The sequence below is a fragment of the Sus scrofa genome, chromosome 14 (assembly GCF_054392235.1).
Source record: "Sus scrofa isolate SSC_HxYL_T2T_F1_AM1 chromosome 14, Sscrofa_HxYL_maternal_Yorkshire_Landrace_v2.0, whole genome shotgun sequence".
Lineage (NCBI taxonomy): Eukaryota > Metazoa > Chordata > Mammalia > Artiodactyla > Suidae > Sus > Sus scrofa.
The window spans coordinates 49812380-49830686 of record NC_139396.1 but is presented as its reverse complement, the minus strand read 5'-3'; the positions used below and the strand labels follow the sequence as shown (position 1 = coordinate 49830686).

Below are 18307 nucleotides of genomic sequence, written 5' to 3'. Positions count from 1 at the left end.
TTCCTCCCCTCTCTCCATGGTAGCCTTCTGCCCCCCCACCCCTGACCCCACACAGCTCATCCATGAGCAGCGGGTCCCCAGGGCCTGGTCTCCAGAGCCTCTCCACTCAGGCGGGAGAAGCTCTCCCCACCTAGGATCCAGTTTCATTTAATTGCAGGCTTCAGGTTTCTGGACGCAGGCCCAGAGGCCTTCGGGGCCGAAGGCGTGGGCCATTTTCTTCCTCTTTTCAATAAAGCCGGGAAGCAAGCAGCATGTGGCATCAGGGGTCTGTTCCCAGAGCGCGGGGCACCTGCTCCTTAGGGACGCAGCTGTGGCATGGGAGACCCCACCAAGGAGAATCATCTGTGGCTCATCATGGGTGGGGGGACAGCCTAGGGGCACATTTTTTTTCTCTGGCCCTTCACTGGAACCAGGTACCCCGCTGGATTTGAAGGAATTAAGAAAAAAAAGAGAGAAGTTCCCACTGTGGCTCATCAGGTTATGTACCCCCCCAGAGTGTCCGTGAGGATGCAGGTTCAATCCCTGGCCTCGCTCAGTGGGTTAAGGATCCAATGCTACCCTGAGCTGTGGTGTAGGTCGCAGATGCAGCTCGGATCTGGCATTGCTGTGGCTGTGGTGTAGGCCAGCGGCTACAGCTCTGATTCAACCCCTAGCCTAGGAACCTCTATGTACCATAAGTGTGGCGAGAGAAAGAAAGAAAGAGGAGAAAAAACACACAAACACATATCCCTACTTCACACCACTCTTTCCCTGCTTCAAAACTTCCAAATGATTATCTCTCTGCTTCTAGATTTTTTTTTTACTTCATTTAAAAAAAAAAAAATTTTGGGAGTTCCCGTCGTGGCGCAGTGGTTAACGAATCTGACTAGGAACCATGAGGTTGCAGGTTCGGTCCCTGCCCTTGCTCAGTGGGTTAACGATCCGGCGTTGCCGTGAGCTGTGGTGTAGGTTGCAGACGCGGCTCGGATCTCGCGTTGCTGTGGCTCTGGCGTAGGCCGGTGGCTACAGCTCCGATTCAACCCCTAGCCTGGGAACCTCCATATGCCGCGGGAGCGGCCCAAGAAATAGCAACAACAACAACAACAACAAGACAAAAGACAAAAAAGACAAAAAAAAAAAAAAAAAATTTTGGAGTTCCCGTCGTGGCGCAGTGGTTAACGAATCCAACTAGGAGCCATGAGGTTGCGGGTTCGATCCCTGGCCTTGTTCAGTGGGTTAAGGATCCGGCGCTGCCGTGAGCTGTGGTGTAGGTTGCAGACGCAGCTCAGATCCCACGTTGCTGTGGCTCTGCATAGGCTGGTGGCTACAGCTCCAATTAGCCCCCTAGCCTGGGAACCTCCATATGCCGTGGGAGCAGCCCAAGAAATGGCAAAAAGACAAAAAAAAAAAAAAAAAAAAAAAATTTTGGCCCTACCCATGGCATTCATAAGTTCTCAGGCCAGGGAATCAAACCTGCACCATAGCAGCAACCCAAGCCGCTGCAGTGACAACACAGGATCATTAACCGGCTACGCCACAAGGAAACTCCACATCTCATTTTCTTCTCCGGCATAGACAGCCCTTTACAGTTTGCAGGCCCTCTCTTCACTCTGTGTCTCTCACCCACAGCCCCAGGTCAAGGCCAAGACACTGCAAAGTCACTTGATTCCATAGTCACTGGCGGCAGGGACACACAGGTTCTCAATGACTAGGTTGCACCTGGCTGCTGGGGGTTCTCGGGGCAAGTGCCGGCTGTTTCTTCTCGATGCTGTAACAAATGATCCCAAACATGGTGGTCTAAAGCAGTGCAAGTATATTTATCATCTCGTAGTTCTGGAAGTCAGAAGTCCGAAGTGGATCGTACACAGCTAAAATCAGGGTGTCAGCAGGGCTGTGTTCCTGCTGCCAGCTCTTGGGAAAAATGAATTCCTTGTTTTTTTCCAGCCTCTAGAGGCTGCCTGCACTCCTGGGCTCCTTGCCCCTTCCTCCATCCTCAAAGCTGGCAGCACAACATCTTCAAACCTCTGGGACTAACCTCCGGCTTCCTCGGAATAAGGACACTTGCGATGACTCTGAGCCCACCTGGATTATCCAGGTAACATCCCCATCTCAAGGTCAAATGACTGGCATCCTTAATTCCATTTGCAATCTTAATTCCCCTTTGCCATAGAACATAAAAACACCCCAGGCTCTGGGGTTTAGGGACACGCACGCCTCTGGAGGAAACCATTATCCTCTTTGCCACAGGCTCCAAAAACCTCTGGACCTTGAGGGAACTGCTCCCTCTGACGGCCCACCCCACAAACACTGACCTCAGGCAGGCAACTGTCCACGGGGCTCAGTCTCTCCACTCTCATAAAGCAAGGGCAGGCACATCCCATTCTGTCACCTACATAGTGGATACATACCCCAGAGGTGCCCAGGGTAGCTTCTGATGAAAATGAGAATCTGGCAGAGCCCTGTGGCATATCACTAGAGACCTCCCTAAGATGACAACAAAGAGCTCATCCGTCAATTTTCTCAGGCACCTTTTTTTTTCTTGGACCAGCGACAAATCACCCTATTGTTTATCCCCTACTCCAGCAAGACCCTTAACAGGGAAGACGCCCTGTTGAAACCTCCTTCACGTTCCTGCATTCTAGGTCAAGGATGCTGCTGGCACCAAGAAAGCACATAACCTCTGGGGGAAAGAAAAGGTACAACTGAAAGGTACAAGTGACCTGCAGCACGACCCTCATGCTTGGAAAACTGCCCAAGGACCAAGCCCTTACTACACAGCTGACGTTGGCCAGAAACAGGGGCAGGCGGTTAGCAGGGACGGGGAAGCAGAGGTCACCCAGTGCACCAAACAGCACAGCCACTCAGGGCATCCTCGGTGTGGGTCAGCACCCCCCAACCCATGGCTGCTGATGACCACACCTCACTGACCCCTGCCCAGGAGCCGGTCCCCAGGGACAGGCAAGTCCTGACCCGTGACTCCATAATGACGTTAACAATATTAACCATCGCAATATGACATTTGATATAAATACTCTCCTTGCTTCAAAAACCCCGTGCGTCTCTTTGCTGCCGGGAAATCTGGGAGGAGGATGCCAAGGCCCAGAGAGGTTGTACAAAAATTACACAGCAACACAGCAGTCAGGATGGGTCGCACATACCTGGTGCCCACCCCATGGCCTGCCTCCCGGTCCTGATCCTCCCAGCAGCTCCACCTAATCCTCCCCCCACCTCCTTTCCACCCAGTATCTAGAAAAGGCCCCTTTCTCCTGCCCTGGCTCCCTTGATGCCCCCTCCCCCACCCCTCTACCTTTCTCCAAGGGAAACCTCCCCCCCAACCCTCACCGGTGTCCAACGGAGCCCTCCACACCTCCTTGGCTGCCATCCAAACATCCTAGAGATGTTCTTTACAGCACAAGGAGCTCAGAGGCATCCCGGACACATGGCCAGGGGCCCAAAGGGCACAAAGAGAGCAGCAAGGGCCAGAAGGTCACAAAGCAAACCTGCAGAGTGACGCCTGGGGTGCACGCAAGCTTCCGCCTCGGCATTCCCACAGGGAGAAGCTCAGTTCCAAGAGGCTCTGCGACAAGGGGCAGCAGCCAGCCAGAGCCCAGGTGCCACGAGATGCAGCTTCCTGCCCGCAGCTCTGGCTGCTATTTATAGTCTAGACAGTGGGGTCAGCTTCCTGAGAGGCAGAGCCCAGGAGCCTGTGAGGAGCCCGAGAGGGTGACCCTGAGGGGGATGGACCAGGCCGGGGCAGAGAGGTGGGCACGTGATGGACCCAGGCCACCCCCCACCCCCACTCCAACCCTGGTCCAGAGTCCAAGGAAAAGGGAGACATGAGGAAAGGTCAAGCCCTGCCTGTGACAGCGGCCCACCAAGAGAAGGCGCTTACAAGCTGGGTGCCCTGAGCCAATGACATCTGTGCCTTGATGTCCCTACCATTCAACGGGGAAATGAACGGTTCTGGCCTCAACTGTTATTGTGGTCATTGCGATGCTCGGGTTACTGTGCAGCTTTAAGGAGCTAACATAAAGCAACGCGTAGTGAGCTCGCCCGTAAAACCTCTGCCAGCTCAGGGACCCACCCCACCCCCAGCTGCGCCCAGAGACCAGACAAAGAGGTGGAGAGGGGGCTGGCCTGCACACAACCCGTCCACGACAGGTCACCATCACAGAGGCCACCCCACGTGCCCTAACCCACCACAGGCCCCGAGGAAGCAAGAAAGACATTCACCCCCATTTTTTTTTTTTTTTTTTTTTTTTTTTTTTGGTCTGAGCCGTTGGCACATGGAAGTTCCCCGGCCAGGGATTGAACTCACACCATAGCAGGGACAACACTGGATCCCTAACCACTAGGCCACCAGGGAATTTCCATTTATCCCCATTTTACAGAGGTAGACCCTGAGGGGCAGAGTGCAAGAAGAACCCAGCCCAGAGTTCCCGTTACAGCTCAGCAGTAACGAACCTGACTGGTATCCATGAGGACATGGTCTCTGGTATTGCTCATCAGGTTAAGGACCTGGCATTGCCATGAGTTGCGGTGTAGGTTGCAGACCCAGCTCGGATCTGGGGTTGCTGTGGCTGTAGCGTAGGCTGGTAGATGCAGCTCTGATTCGACCCCTAGCATGGGAACGTCCATATGTCACAGGTGCAGCCTAAAAAGCAAAAAAATAAAAATTAAATAAATAAATAAGAGGACCAGAGAAGGACCCACAGAGCATCTGAGCAAAGATGACATCTGAGCAAAGATGGCAAAGAAATGACACAAGCAGCATGGACACCTGTAGGAAGAGTGTTGCAGGCAGAGCAAGTGCAAAGGCCCTGAGGCAGGAGCATGTCAGTGCATTTCAGCAAAGAGGCCAGCAGGGCTGGTTCAGAGTGAGCAACAGGAGGGGAGCCAGAATGGGAATGGAGTGCTGGGCCTTGGGCCTTGTCAGCAAGATAAGGAGTTGGCTTTGTTTACTTTTATTTTTTTTGGTTTTTTGGGGACACACCTGCAGCATATGTAAGTTCCCAGGCTAAGGGTCAAATCAGAGCTGCAGCTGCTGGCCTGCATCACAGCCACAGAAACGCAGGATCCGAGCTGCATCTGCCATCTACACTACAGCTCACGGCAATACTGGATCCTTAACCTACTGAGCGAGGCCAGGGATCAAACCCACGTGCTTAGGGACACTAGTCGGCTTCATTACCACTGAGCCGAAACAGGAACTCCAAGGAGCTGGCTTTTATGCTGACTGAGAGGGAGGGCTCTGAGCCAGGAGAGACAGGTCTGAAAGAAAGCCTTTTGTTTGTTTGTCTGTTTTCTTTTTCGGCTGCCCCTCAGCATATAGAGTTCCCAGGCCAGGGAAGAGATCTGAGCCACAGTTGTGACCAATGCCAATGCAGGTCCCTTAACCCACTATGCCAGGCCAGGGATTAAACCTGTGTCCTGGCATTACAGAAACACCACCAACCCCAATCCCATTGTGCCACAACAGGAACTCTGCAAGAAAACCCTCTGGCTGCTATGTAGGCAACCCATAGTCAGGTAAGGAGGCTACTGCACCAGTCCTAGCAAATGATGATGGGAGCTGTACTCATATCCTGGAGCTGCAATCACAAATTACCACAAACTAGGTGGCTTCAAACAATACTAATTTATTCTTTCATGGTTCTGGTGGGTGGGTGGGTTCCTTTCTGAAGCTCTCTGAGAGTCTGTTCCATGGACCAAGCCAACCATCCTCGGAGTTCCTATGCATCACTTCAATCTCTGCCTCTGCCTGCACATGGCCTCCATCTTCTTCAAAGGGCACCAGTACCATTGGATTGAAGGCTGAGCTACTCCAGCATGATCTCATCTTAACTAATTACATCTGCAAGGACCCTATTTCCAAATAAGGTCTCCTCCTGAGATTCTGGGAAGAGTGTGAATAGGGGTTGAGGGGAGAAACACTATTCCACCCAGTACAGTGGCTGAGATGGAGTGTGGGCAGCAGAGGTGGGCAAAGGTGAAAATGGTTAAAAACACCTAGGAGGGAACTCCATCCAATCACGTGTGATATAACATGATGGAAGATAGTATGAGAAAAAGTATGTATGTATATGTATGACTGGGGCACTTGGCTGTACAGCAGAAATTGACAGAATATTGGAAATCGACTATAATTTTTTTTTAATTTTTTAAATTTAAAAGGAGTTCCCACTGTGGTGCAACGGGATTGGTGGCATCTTGGGAGCACTGCGACGCAGGTTCAATCCCCAGCCCAGCACAGTGGGTTAAGGATCCGGCGTTGCCGCAGCTGCAGCTTAGGTCTAGACTGTAGCTTAGATCTGATCCCTGGCCCGGGAACTCCATATGCCACGGGCCAGCCAAATCGAAAAAAAAAAATTTTTTTGATTAAAAAAAAATACCTAAAAGGGTGGGAGATGGCACTGGTGGGGGTAGACGGGCAGGAAAAGCAGGCCACCCTCCAATCTCTCCCCCTACTTTTGTCCTCTCTGGTTTCACTGGTCATAGGGGTTACCCAGGAGACACCACTACACATAAACCCCACCAGAATCCCACCCTGCAAACCTAGCCTGAGCCCCCAGGACATGGGGGATACCTGACTTCGGTTGGGCTCTGCAGTATCCCTGCCAGCACCACCCCCCTACTCTACTCCTGGTCCGGAGGCCTGGCAGACAAGCCCAGCTGAGCCCTGGGGCAGCTCATCCCTGGCCCCCCACCTCGGCCCAGCAGGCTTCCCTCGTTAGCCTAACGAGCAGGGCCCCGGTGCCAGGCGGTTGCCATGGCCACGGAAGCAGCACCACAGCGCTGGGTGATGCTCCCAGAGGGTCTGTGGCAGGCATGGGAGTTCAACCTGAGGACAAGCAGCGACCCCCGAGGCACTGCCTCACCACAGGGCCCACTCCGTGCACCTTTGGGCCTGGCCTCGGGGACTTTTGACTGCCAGCATCTCCCACAGAGGCCCCCAGGGCCACAAAGAAAAATCCACTCCCCGCCCCCCCATAGCACAGTTATTGCAGGGGCAGCCGGCCAACAGGAGGTCAGAGGTCAGCAGGCACCTGGGCAGACAGGCCTCCAAGACATCAAGAAGGGTCTGGATTTCATGCAACAAGTGCTGGGAAGCCCTGAGGGATCAAGGGGCTCTGAGTGAGGTCGGGTCACTTACCCATGGTGGCCCCACCTGGCAGCTGCTGGCACAGACAGGATTATGGGAACAGGATGCTAGGAGGCCAGGGAGAAGATGGGGAAGGCAGCTGGGGTGACCCCCAGGCCACTGGCCCAGCCACATACTCAAGAAGGAAGCCCAGGCTGGGATTCTGGGGTGTGGGGGAAACCATGGGTCCACTTAGGGACAGATCAGGTCTAGAGCCCCTTTGGGACATCTGGGAAGGAGGCTGTTGGCCCCACCTGCCTGGCACAAGGGTGGGTTTCGTGGGTTTATGAGCCATGCACGGGAAGGACAGGGGTTAGAACCTGGCCTGCAGGATTGACTCATGCCTCAAATGGTCCCCCAGCTCCCTCTGAGGTCATGCATCATTCATCACCCCATTTCCCTGGTGGGTAAACCGAGGAGCTCTGCACCAAGGCTCTGTTTACTTGTCCTAGGGTGCAGCGCATAGCCAGCGAGAGGCAGACATGGGACTCCGCTCCGTGCCTCATCCAAGCTCCATTCACAAGCCCTGAAACACAAACACAGCACGAAAAACCAAGCCAACCCCAGGAGACAGGAGGCAGAAATCTGAGCACCCCCTCCCCCCAGGGCCGGGAAGACACACCCACACGTGCGCTCCAGCGGGTAGCAGGCTGTCACTCTCATCTGATTCCACATGGGGGTTACTTTTTCCCCCACTTCCTTTCCAGCTCAGAGAAATATCCCAGGGTCAGCAGAAGAAAGCAGAAACATCTGAAAGCATCAGCAGAGCACCAAGGCTGGAATGTGAGCCCAGAGGCCCCTCAGCGTGGACATAATTGCAGCACTGCCACCACAGACTAGTCCAGGCTGGGCCCCGGGTGCAGAACAGACAGAGGTGACACTCCACCCAGGAGTGGTAAGCTTGTCACCTACCCCACTCCAGGGCCCTCCCTCAGGCCAAGTGGTTCACAAGGGCCCCAGGGCCTCCAATAGGCATCTTTTCCTTCCAAGTCACTTACTGCCATCTTCCCAAGTCCCACCCAAAACCCCCAAAGACCCTGGTTCTTGCCCAGGGTCTGCCCTTGTATAAGACACTCCACTGGGCCAGGCCTTGGTTCCCTCCAGGAATCACGTACCCACCACCCCACATGCATTCAGGGGGAACAAACACGGAAATATCTTGCAAGACTTTTCACTTTCTCTACTCCTGTCTGCTCCAGCCTCCCCTCAAGAACTGAGATGACTTTCAGGAATGCACACCATAAAATAAAATCAGAGGGGAGCAAGGTCAAGACAAAAAGAAAAATCAGGGACAAACCAATCTGAAATTAGGATGAAATAGGTAAAACCAAAACATAGATCAGATCAGTCTTGCTGAAGAGAGGCTTCAAATTTGGCTGAGCTTCCTAACAGCCAAAGCAAAGAGGGAAACAAGATGGGTTCTAAGGGACTTTGCAGAAATTGTGAAAACTACGTAGCCCCTCACAGAAGGTGCTACAGCAACTCTGCAGCCTTGTACGAAGGGCTATAGGCTCCAAGCATCAAAAAAGAGGTCAAAAAATCATGCCAAAAGTCAGCCCAACTGCCTGCAGCCTTAACCATCCCAACTTTCCTACTGCATTCTACAACAGCATCAGGGTAACTCAGCAAGAACAGGGAGCTAGGCAAAGGGGGGGGGCGGTGGTTAAGGCCCACCTTGGTGTGACCCTCAAACTTATAAGCCTTTCTGGGCCCGTTTCTTGACCCTGGAAGGTTATGCCAAAGTTAAAAAGAAAGAGGCTCTTCTGGCCTCTGTCACAATTCCTCAACTTCACAGCTGTAGCCTGCAACAGTCACAGACAATACCTGAATGTGGGGGCCTAGCTGTAGTCCAATAAAACTTTACTTACAGACAGTGCGACTTGATTTCACATAATTTACCCTGTCACAAAATGTTTGTCTTTTTATTTTTTCCAACCACCAACAAAAAGAAAAAAATCATTCTTTTTTTTTCCTTCTTCTTAGAGCCTCACCTATAGCATATAGAAGTTCCCAGGCTAGGGGTCGAATTGGAGCTGCAGCTGACGGCCTACACCACAGCCACAGCAACCCAGATTCAAGCCACGTCTGCAACCTACGCTACAGTTCATAGCAACACCGACTGGATCCTTAACCTACTGAGTGGGGCCAGGGATTGAACCCTCATCCTCATGGATACCAGTTGGGTTCTTAACCCACTGAGCCACAACAGGAACTCCAGAAAAACCCCTCTTAAATGGCACACCCTAGAACAGGAGATTTGGCCCGTGGGCTGCAGTTTGCTAACCCCTGCTCTATATATTCCAGAAAAAACTCCGAAGATAGTTTAAAGGAGGGATGTAAAATGTAAACATAAAGTGACACTATGTGTGCACTTGTTTTCAAAAGGAACACACACATCCACGTCCACCTGAGGCGGGCACAGGACCAGAGTAGCTCCGAGAGGAAAGCTGACCTATGTGCCTCTGCCTCAGGGGACAGAAACACGAGGACAGGAGGGGGAAGGAGACTTCCCTCGACACCTTTGGGCTCTGCTTTAATTTTTCACAGGCCCATGCTTTTTCATTCATTAAAATAAGTTTTTATAAGGCCAGAAGCAAGTGGCAGGGTTTGAGTGCATGCCTTTTGGGGTTTCTGTGTTTTTCAGATGCAAAATAAAAGGGATGTTATCCCCCCCCCAAAAGTTAATCTAGTTGTTATCTACGGAAAGATGTCCATAATGTTAATGTATAGCCTTAAAAAATACAAACACACACACACACACATACATAATATATATGGACCACGATGGCCCTTATGGGCAGCAGGCCTTCGGGATGTATCTGTGCAGAAACAGACAAGAGGAGGCTGAATCATCTCAACGGACCTGGGATTCCTCTGAGCTCGAGTTCAAGGCCCATGGACCTGAGCTCAGACCCAGGGGGAGCTCCCCATGGGGCTGCTACCAGTGCTGGAGAAATGACAGCCAGGGAAGGAAATGGGGGAACTGAGCCAGCTCCCCAGGACAGTGGCCTGATAGGACCAAAAAGGAGGAGGACAGTCAGCCAGTGGCCTGAAGTCTGGTGTTTGGCCCTGAGTCAACAGAGAAGGCACGGCTCCAAGGCCAGGCTGGTCCTACTAGCCGCCTGGGGCTATTTAAATGTATGAAAATGAAGTAGCACATAACATTCCCCCCCAGATCACACTAGCTCACTTCAAGAGCTCAATGCCACAGGTGGAGAGTGGCTAAGCGGGTGGGCAGTCAGGGCAGGTCTGGAATGTTCGCACCATCAAAGAAAAGGTCTCCTGGACAGAGGCTGCCCAGGAAGCTGGTGGGTCAGGAAGGGGTGGGAAGATTAGGAAGGTGGCCGCTGGAAAGTGGACAGAGGGCGGAGGAGCCTGGACCAGCCCTGGGGAGAGCCTCAGGCTTTGCTCAGAAACAAGACCACAGGGGAGGGGTGGGAGGAAGGGTCCCTCCAAGATGACAGGGCTACGCTGGCACCAAGCAGAGAAAAAACACATGAAAGGAGGAGGAAAAAAATCGGACGCTAAGAGCCAGGCCCTGCCTGCTCCTGTACCCAGACTCTTGTTTCATCACCCACCCCTGGGCCTTCTGTTAGGGCAGCCATCAGGCACAGCCACGTGTGACTCTTTAAATGTGAGTTAGTTAAAATGAAATAAAATAACCAGTTCGGTCGTGCTAGCCACATTTCAAGTGCCACACGCACCTAGTAGCTACAGGATGGCAAAGATCTAGGACATTTTCCACCATCACAGGGAGTGACTGGACAGTGCAACAAAGGCAGGTCCTGGGGGCGGGGAGGACTATCCACCCCCACCCAACCCCCACTTAAGGATAAGGAAACTGGGGTGGGAAGGTGGGAGATGTCACTCAAGTTTTTAAGGGAGGGAAGCAGCATTTGAACCAGGTCTGATTTCAAAGGAGCCCTTTCTAGAACCATCCCCACCCCATCCCTGCCACCAGGTGAAGGGGGACCTCGGCCCTCCCCCAGGAGACCCTCTGCATCCTCCCTACCAGCCATGCCCCCACTTGCCAGGCTGCCCAAGTCCTCCAAGCTCAGGTCCTGGCAGCATCGGGAAATTAAAGGCAGAGCGGAAAATCTCAGCCTTCCAGGGCCCAGAGCTTGGGTACATTTGTGAATCACCAACCAGCCCAACAGGAGAGAACCCTGCCGACTCCTGAGAGCAACAAGCCCAGGCCTGGGGCTCCAGTGAAGAGACTATTCCTTCCATTAAAGCATCCCTCCCAGCAGCCCTTCATCCCGTCAGTGAGGACCTGGGTTGGACAGTAAATTCTACAGAGGTGGGGAGCGGGGCCAAAATAGAACAGCTCCTGTGAGCTACCGAGACATCCAGTGGGTCCTCACAGCAATAAAATATGAAGTATCCTCAGTGTCCCCATCTTAGAGATGGGCAAACCGAGGCTCAGAGAAGTTAAATAACCAGTCCAGAGTCACACAGCTTGAAGCTGCAGAGCTGAACATCAAACCCAACGTTCTCGCTTTCTGCCCCCTAATCCTCTCCACTACCCTACCAGCCTGCCCTGCCTGTTGGGGGCAACATGCCCACTGTACAGACCAAGGCACCAGAACTCTGAGAGGGGCAGGGACCAGCCCCTGGGCACTCTGCATGCAAGTGGCCAGGCCAGGATTTCAACTCGCCAGAACTCACAATGACCAGCGGTGCGGATCTTGGACAAAACCCTCCTAGACTGTCCTCCGCTGTTGGTTTAAGAGGATTCTCTATGGATTTATGAACCAAAAAATTTCTTCCCCCAGAGCTTAGCCTGAGCCCAGATGGGCGTGGCGTGGCATTGCCCAGGTAAAAAAGCCTCACTTAGGTCTAAAAGAAATAGTAATAATAGCCTTTCTAACCTATGAAATGACCTAAGTGAGACCTAAGCCTCACTTAGGTCTAAGAGAAATAATATCACAAAAGCAAAAAAAGCAAAAGTCACACCGCCCTTGCGACCTTGGGCCAGCCTGGCACCTCTGACCTGTGCCCTCATCTGTAAAAAATGGGAAAAAACTGTCATCTGCCCCAGGACCTCCCAAGGTCTCCAGCTACAAAGTACCCCAGGGCTGGCCGCCAGCGTGCCAGCACTCATCTGATGGAGCTTTCTGAAGTCCCTGTTATTCGCTGTGCTAAATAATTCAAAACCATGTTTTCATTTCAAAATAAACACAGCACTGTCGCCAGAGCGAATGCCAAATTTGCATGAATGCTTAAGATTAAATGAGACTTCAAAGAAACTTCAGGCATGCCGCTGGCACTGACACCCCCCCCCCAACTCCCGCCCTGCAAATCCTGGGAAGGACAAATTCTCAGTCTCCTGCCCCCTGGAACAAAGATCTGTAGGTGCTGCTCAAATAAGAAACATAATTTCTTTATTCCCATCCTCCAGGGCAGCTCCACAAGCAGGCCTACTCTAGGTTCATTCTCGCTGCTGCACCAACGTGATGGTGAATAACACCAGGTCCTAATTCTTAAGTTCCATACCCAAACTGTGGGACCTTGGGCAAGTCGTTTAGCCTCTCTATGCTTCAATTTCTCCAGTGATAAAATGGGATGATAAGAGTCTTGACTTCACAGGGGGGTAAAGAAGAGTAAACTGGAAGATTCCTTTTTTTTTTTTTAATCTTACTTTTATTTTATTTTATAGACGCACCTGTGGCATTACGGCTGCACCTGTGGCATATGGAAGTTTCCGAGCTAGAGGTCAAACCTGAGCTGCAGCTACAGCTGCGGCCTAGGCCACAGCCACTGCAACACCAGATTCCAGCTGCATCTGCAGCTTGGGGCAACGCTGGATCCTTAACCCATTGAGGGAGGCCAGGGATTGAACTCGCACTCTCATGGACACTATGTCAGGTTCTTAACCTGCTGAGCCACAATGGGAACTCCAAGATTCCTATGGAGGGGAGACCTTGGCACTGAGTAGGTGCTTTATAGGTACTGGCTGTTATTGTCATTGCATTATATACGGTATAATGCAAAAGACCAAAAGCTCACTTGACAGGTTGTAAAGTCCCTTCCCCACCTCCAAGGATCCTTAAAAGATACCAGATGACCTTTCCAAAGCATCACTTCCCCACAGGAAACAAAACCCTTTAAGATGACACCCCTGGCCTGACTCTGGGCAGCATGGCCTTTCCCAGGCAGCAGCCCCAGGCTCAGGCCCCCTCCTGCCCCCCTTCCCTGGGCGCCTGACGCAGGAATTACCAGTCCCTTTGCAGGGAGCCCAGCCTCAGAGATGTCACCTGGGGAGGCTGCTGTTGGCACCACAGAGATGAAGAGGAAACGGAGGAGGAGGGAAAAACACACAAAAATAAAAGCTCTCAACCCCCTATTGTCAGCGGCCGTATTTGATGTGGGGGATTTGCTGTACAGAGAGCTGCTGGAAGGAAGAAGCAGAGCCCAGCTCTCCAGCAGGGTGCACCTCTGTTTCTTCCAGAGGGGAGCCCCCTGAGGTTGGGTTAGGCATCGGTATGGACCCCCTCCCCCCCGCCAAAATAAAATCTCCCCGTGAACGCACTTCTCCACCCACAGACCTCAGGTAGGGGCAAGAATACAGTCCTGGTACACCCCCACCTCGCAGTCAGGGGCGGGATCCAGGCCAGGCAGCCTCCGCATCCAGCCTGAATGGCAAGACGCTGGGGGCCGGGGCTCCTGCGGCCTCTTTCCAAGGCGAGCCAGCGGAAGAGTGTCAGAGCGGCCACCCACCCCCCCACCCCCAAGCTGGGAGAACAATCAACCCTTCCCAGGTCGGGCCTTTCAAGCAGCTAAATTCGTGTTTGCAGAAGCCCTCAGAAATCTTAAGGAGGTGGTATGAGTATTATTAATTGGGGAACAAGAACGGATTATGCCAAATAAATCCTTCCCACGGAAGGCAAACCCTTGCCAAGGGAGGGAGGGGGTGCGCGCAGCCCCGCGAGGGGTCTCCATCCCTCACCGGGGCCTGACAGCCACATTACCATTTACATGGATTTATCAATAGTATTGATTCCCCAGCCAGCGTAAATAGCTCGGTGGGAAGAGGCCGGGTCTGGGGCTGCTTCCCGCCCCCACGTCTGGGCACCGCAGACTCCCCGGGCACCCGGCGGAGGCGGCGGTAAATTTCCAAGCAGGGACCAGGCAGCCACCGCGGGGAAGCCAGACAGCGCCCGGGATGTCCTCTCGGCCGCCGCACTACCGCTGCCGATTCACCGCTCACCCCCCGCTCTGGGCCCTCAGCGTGAACCCCACGATCGGACTCGATCTGTGCATCTGTCAAATAGGCTTCAAGGCATCACCTGGCCTTCTCCGTCCTCATCCCAAAAAGCAAAGGTGGGGGGAGGGGGTGGAAAGAAGGTCCCCTCCCTTCACCAGATGCCCAGGCAAAAGGCAAGGCAGCTTCCTTCTCACAAGATTTCCAAGCCACTGTTTTAGGACCCAGGAATAATAATAATAACAACGGTTACAGTGGTTATAGTAACACATATACAAATACCTTCTATGTATTATCCTTGTCAGTTCTCACAACAACCCTCTGAACTCGGAACTATTATAATCCCATTTTGCAGATGAGAAGTCTGAGGCACAGAGAGGTTAAGTAATTTGTCCAGGATCACACTGCAGTTAATGTGGCAAAAGTATGATTCCAGCCCAAGGACTTGAGTTGCAGAGTTGGCTATGAATGGCTCAGCTATCCCAGCTCACATCCCTTCCTTTTCTCTGATGGCTGTCCCCCCACCCCATCAAAAAAGAGAAAAAAAAAAAAAAAAAGGCCACCCACGACGATGTACACAACAAACAATGACCTGAGACGCCCTCCCAGCTAACTCCCGGCCCGGAGAGCCCCATCTATCAAAGCAGCCGCGGGGACCCAGATCTGGTTTAAAAAGGGCAAAGTCAAGGCCACCGATAACAACTCAACAGAACTCCCCCATACAGCCCACAGGGATCCTCTCCCCTTCCCTCCTCCCTGCCTCCCTCACACATCCTTCCTCCAAATCTGCAAAAGGGAAAAAAAATAATCATAATAAAACCAGTTCTCACCAACGGGGGGGGGAGGGGGGGAGGAAGGGAGGAGGCTGAGCCGACAGAACAGATCCGCCTCCGCTGCCTGCACCAGACCCTCAGAGCGCCAGAGCGCGCGACAGGCGGCGGGAGGGCACTCGCTTCCAAAAAAATAAACCTACAATGTAAAAATAACGCCGGGCGCCCCACGCTAATTGGGCCCGGGCGACAGCAGCTCGCAGGTACAGCGTGTCTCTCCCTCCCGCCCCGCCTGGCCCTCCCTCCCTCCCTCGAGCTTTTCCCTGCAAGCGTCCAGGGTGGGGAAGGCGAGTCCAACTGGCCCCCCAACTCCTCGCAAGTCTCTGGGGCTGCTCCCCCAGCATTAGGCCGTGGGGCCTCCGGTTCCAACCCAAGTGGGATCATCTCTGAATTCCAACTTCCCAAACTAGTGGCATCCCAAGTATCCGCACAGCCCGGGGGAGGGACCAGAAGGCGGCCCAATGAGGCGTCACCAGCCGCGGGAGGCAGGCCCAGACACCAGGAACACTGGCCCACGGGGGAGGGGGAAGCAAGGGGCGCCTGTCCCCGGGGACCCCCATCCAGAGCCCTCAGGTTCCTCGCCCAGGAGCGATCACCGCCAGAAACCAGCCCCCCTCGGCTGGCGGGAACCCCACCCCCGTGTGCCTTCCACAGCAGCCAGGCCAGGGAGCTGAGGGTGCCATCTCCGGGGGCTCCGCAAACCTGCGCTGCCCTCTGGAAAATAAGGCGCAGTGTCACCCTCCAAGTGAGAAGCTGCTAGGGTAGGAAGGAAGCGCATGGCGGCATTGCCCCCAGGGCTGTAGCACACGTTGGGGGGCTGCCCTGCGCAGTTCCAGGGCGCCCCCCGCCCGCCTACCCACCCCCACGCCACTTCCCTCCTTCCCGCCCCCTCGCTAGGGAGCTGGAGTTCCCCTAAGTTCCCCGGCACCCCCACGCACGCGGGCCGCAGTGTCGATGGGGCGCCTCGCTCCCCAGCAGGCCACCCCCAGAGAGCGCCAACTCGGGAGCGCAGGGGCCCCGCCAACTCCGCCGCGTGCGCCGCCAGATCTTCCCCGATTCCCCCGGAAGCGCGCCCTGCACCTCACCTCGGCCCTCCGCGGGGACCCCGGGCCCCAACTCACCTCGCAGAGGTGGCGGCAGCAGCACCCGGCCTCGAGGTGCGCTCGGGCCGCCCGGGCGCTCAGGCAAGTGGCGGTGCCGAACGGGCTGGGGGCTCACAGCAGGCCCAGCCTCCAGCCGGGACGCGATCCTCCCGCCGCCGCCTCCTAGGGCGCCAGCCCCCGGTCCCCGGTCCGCAACTTGGCGCGCATCGCGGGGCGCAGGGCGCGGGCGCACGGACTCTGGCGGGGCGCGGGCGGACGCGGGGTTCCGGTGCGGCCGGCCTGCCCGCGGCTCCGCTCCGCGGCGGCGGCGGCGGCGGCGGCGGCGGCGGCGGCGGCGGCGGCGGCGGCGGCGGCGGCGGTGGCAGGGGGAGGAGGGGGCGGGGCGGGAGCCCGGGAGGCGGTGGCTCGGCCTCCCCGCTCCTGGCTCCCCGCCCGCACCGACGCGCCCCGGCCCGGCCCCCTCGGGCTCCTTAAAGGGCCCGCGTCGCCTCCCCCTGGGCCTGCGCGCACCCACTCGCGCGTGCACACGCTGCCACACAGACACACACACACTTGGGCGCCACGCCGAGTTTCTTTTTAGCAGCTCCCCGAAGGAGGAAGGAGGGAGAAAGCGCCTCCCCATCCCGCCCCCTCCTCCTGCGGGCGTGCGCCCTCCTCCTCTCCAGCCCCGGATACTTAACTGGAATCGCGTTTCAGCTATTAAATTATAACTCAGGAGTGGCCTGTGGACGGGGAGGGGGCGTGAGGGGAGGGCCACACACCAGGCCTTTAAGGGACGCACACAGATGCGCAGGGACACACAGACGGAGGAGAGTTCACTCGGAGGCTGTGGCACACAGTAGGGTGCAGAGCTCTCACGAGTGGACGTGCACACACTGGGCCTCTGCAGAGAGGAGGTCTAACCCAGGTGAACACGCTGGGAAACTCGCAACGCTCCGCAGACGTGCGCGTGGCCTGGGGCATAGACTCAGAAGACATAAGGTCACTCACAGATAAACAAACTCCAGGCAGGAATTCGCACACGGAGGCAGTCACACACACTGTAATGTCCGTTTCCAGAGGGCCCGGGTTTCTGCCTATTTGTGCTCTACCCTTTCACAGTAGGGACTCAGTGTGAACTCCCATTTGGGGACTTTCTGGGACACAAATGCACAGACTTGATGCTGCAAGCCTGTGGTCCGGCTCGCAGTGCACAAGCAGGCAGGGTCAGAGACAAGCACACATGTGGACAGTCCCCTGGCACACAGCAGGCTCTCCCAGCTCCAGCAGAAACCCCACTGGTGGCCCTGACAACTGTGTGTCCTCATTTACCCCCTCCTACCCCTCCTAGGTTGCCCTTTCAAACCCAGGGGAGATCTATTTAAACAGTAGAGGGCACTGGCAGCCCCGACCGACCCTCCCTCCTCCTCTGCTTTCCCCTAAGTAGGAGAGTTTGAATTTTTTTTTTTTTTTCAGTTCAACTTTCCTTTTTTGGAGCGACGTCTCAGCAGATTCAGTTCTGCCATCTGCCAACATCTGAGAACCCCCAGGGGGAGTGGGGAATGGCTGTGGTGGGGAGGCCGCCGTGCGGTTTCCAGGGCCCGGGGTGTGCCTCCCGCCGCCTGCCAGCATGCAGGGATTGCCTGCCTCCCTTGTCGCGAAGTGTCCCTCTTGGCCCCCACAAGGCTGCTTGTGTTCTTTTTTCTAGAGAGCATGGGGGGAAACACCTGAGACTGATGAAACCTGGAAAAAAGGGAAGTGTCTGCGGAGGGGCAAGGAGCCATTTGCAGTTTGGAACAGAAGGGAATTGATGTCCCCTCCCTTCACGTTCTGGCCCCACCAGCTCCAGGCTGCCCATGGGAATCCACAGGCAAAAAGCCAGACCTCCAGAAGGAAGGACTAGCCCTTCAGAGGGGCCTGGGGGTTGAGGAGGGAGGGTGGGAACTGGGGAGCGCTCCTCAGCCAGTCTCACCCCACCAGGCCATCTCCTCAGCCCCCGCCCCCACCCTCACCCCTTGTCACCTGAGAACACACCCCTGCACTTGCATCTCAATGAGATTTCTGCTCTGGG

At 55.0% G+C, this 18307-nt stretch overlaps 1 protein-coding gene across 1 annotated transcript in view; it reads right to left on the bottom strand.

Moving 5' to 3' along the window:
• LOC146396535 (uncharacterized) overlaps positions 1 to 16915 on the bottom strand; it is a 72710-nt gene extending 55795 nt beyond the window's left edge. Inside the window, exon 1 of the mRNA XM_084996333.1 lies at positions 16276 to 16915. Coding sequence (XP_084852459.1) covers positions 16276 to 16879 — 604 coding nt within the window. The 5' untranslated portion in view covers positions 16880 to 16915. The remainder of the gene's footprint in view (positions 1 to 16275) is intronic.
• Between the last annotated feature and the right edge of the window lie 1392 nt (positions 16916 to 18307).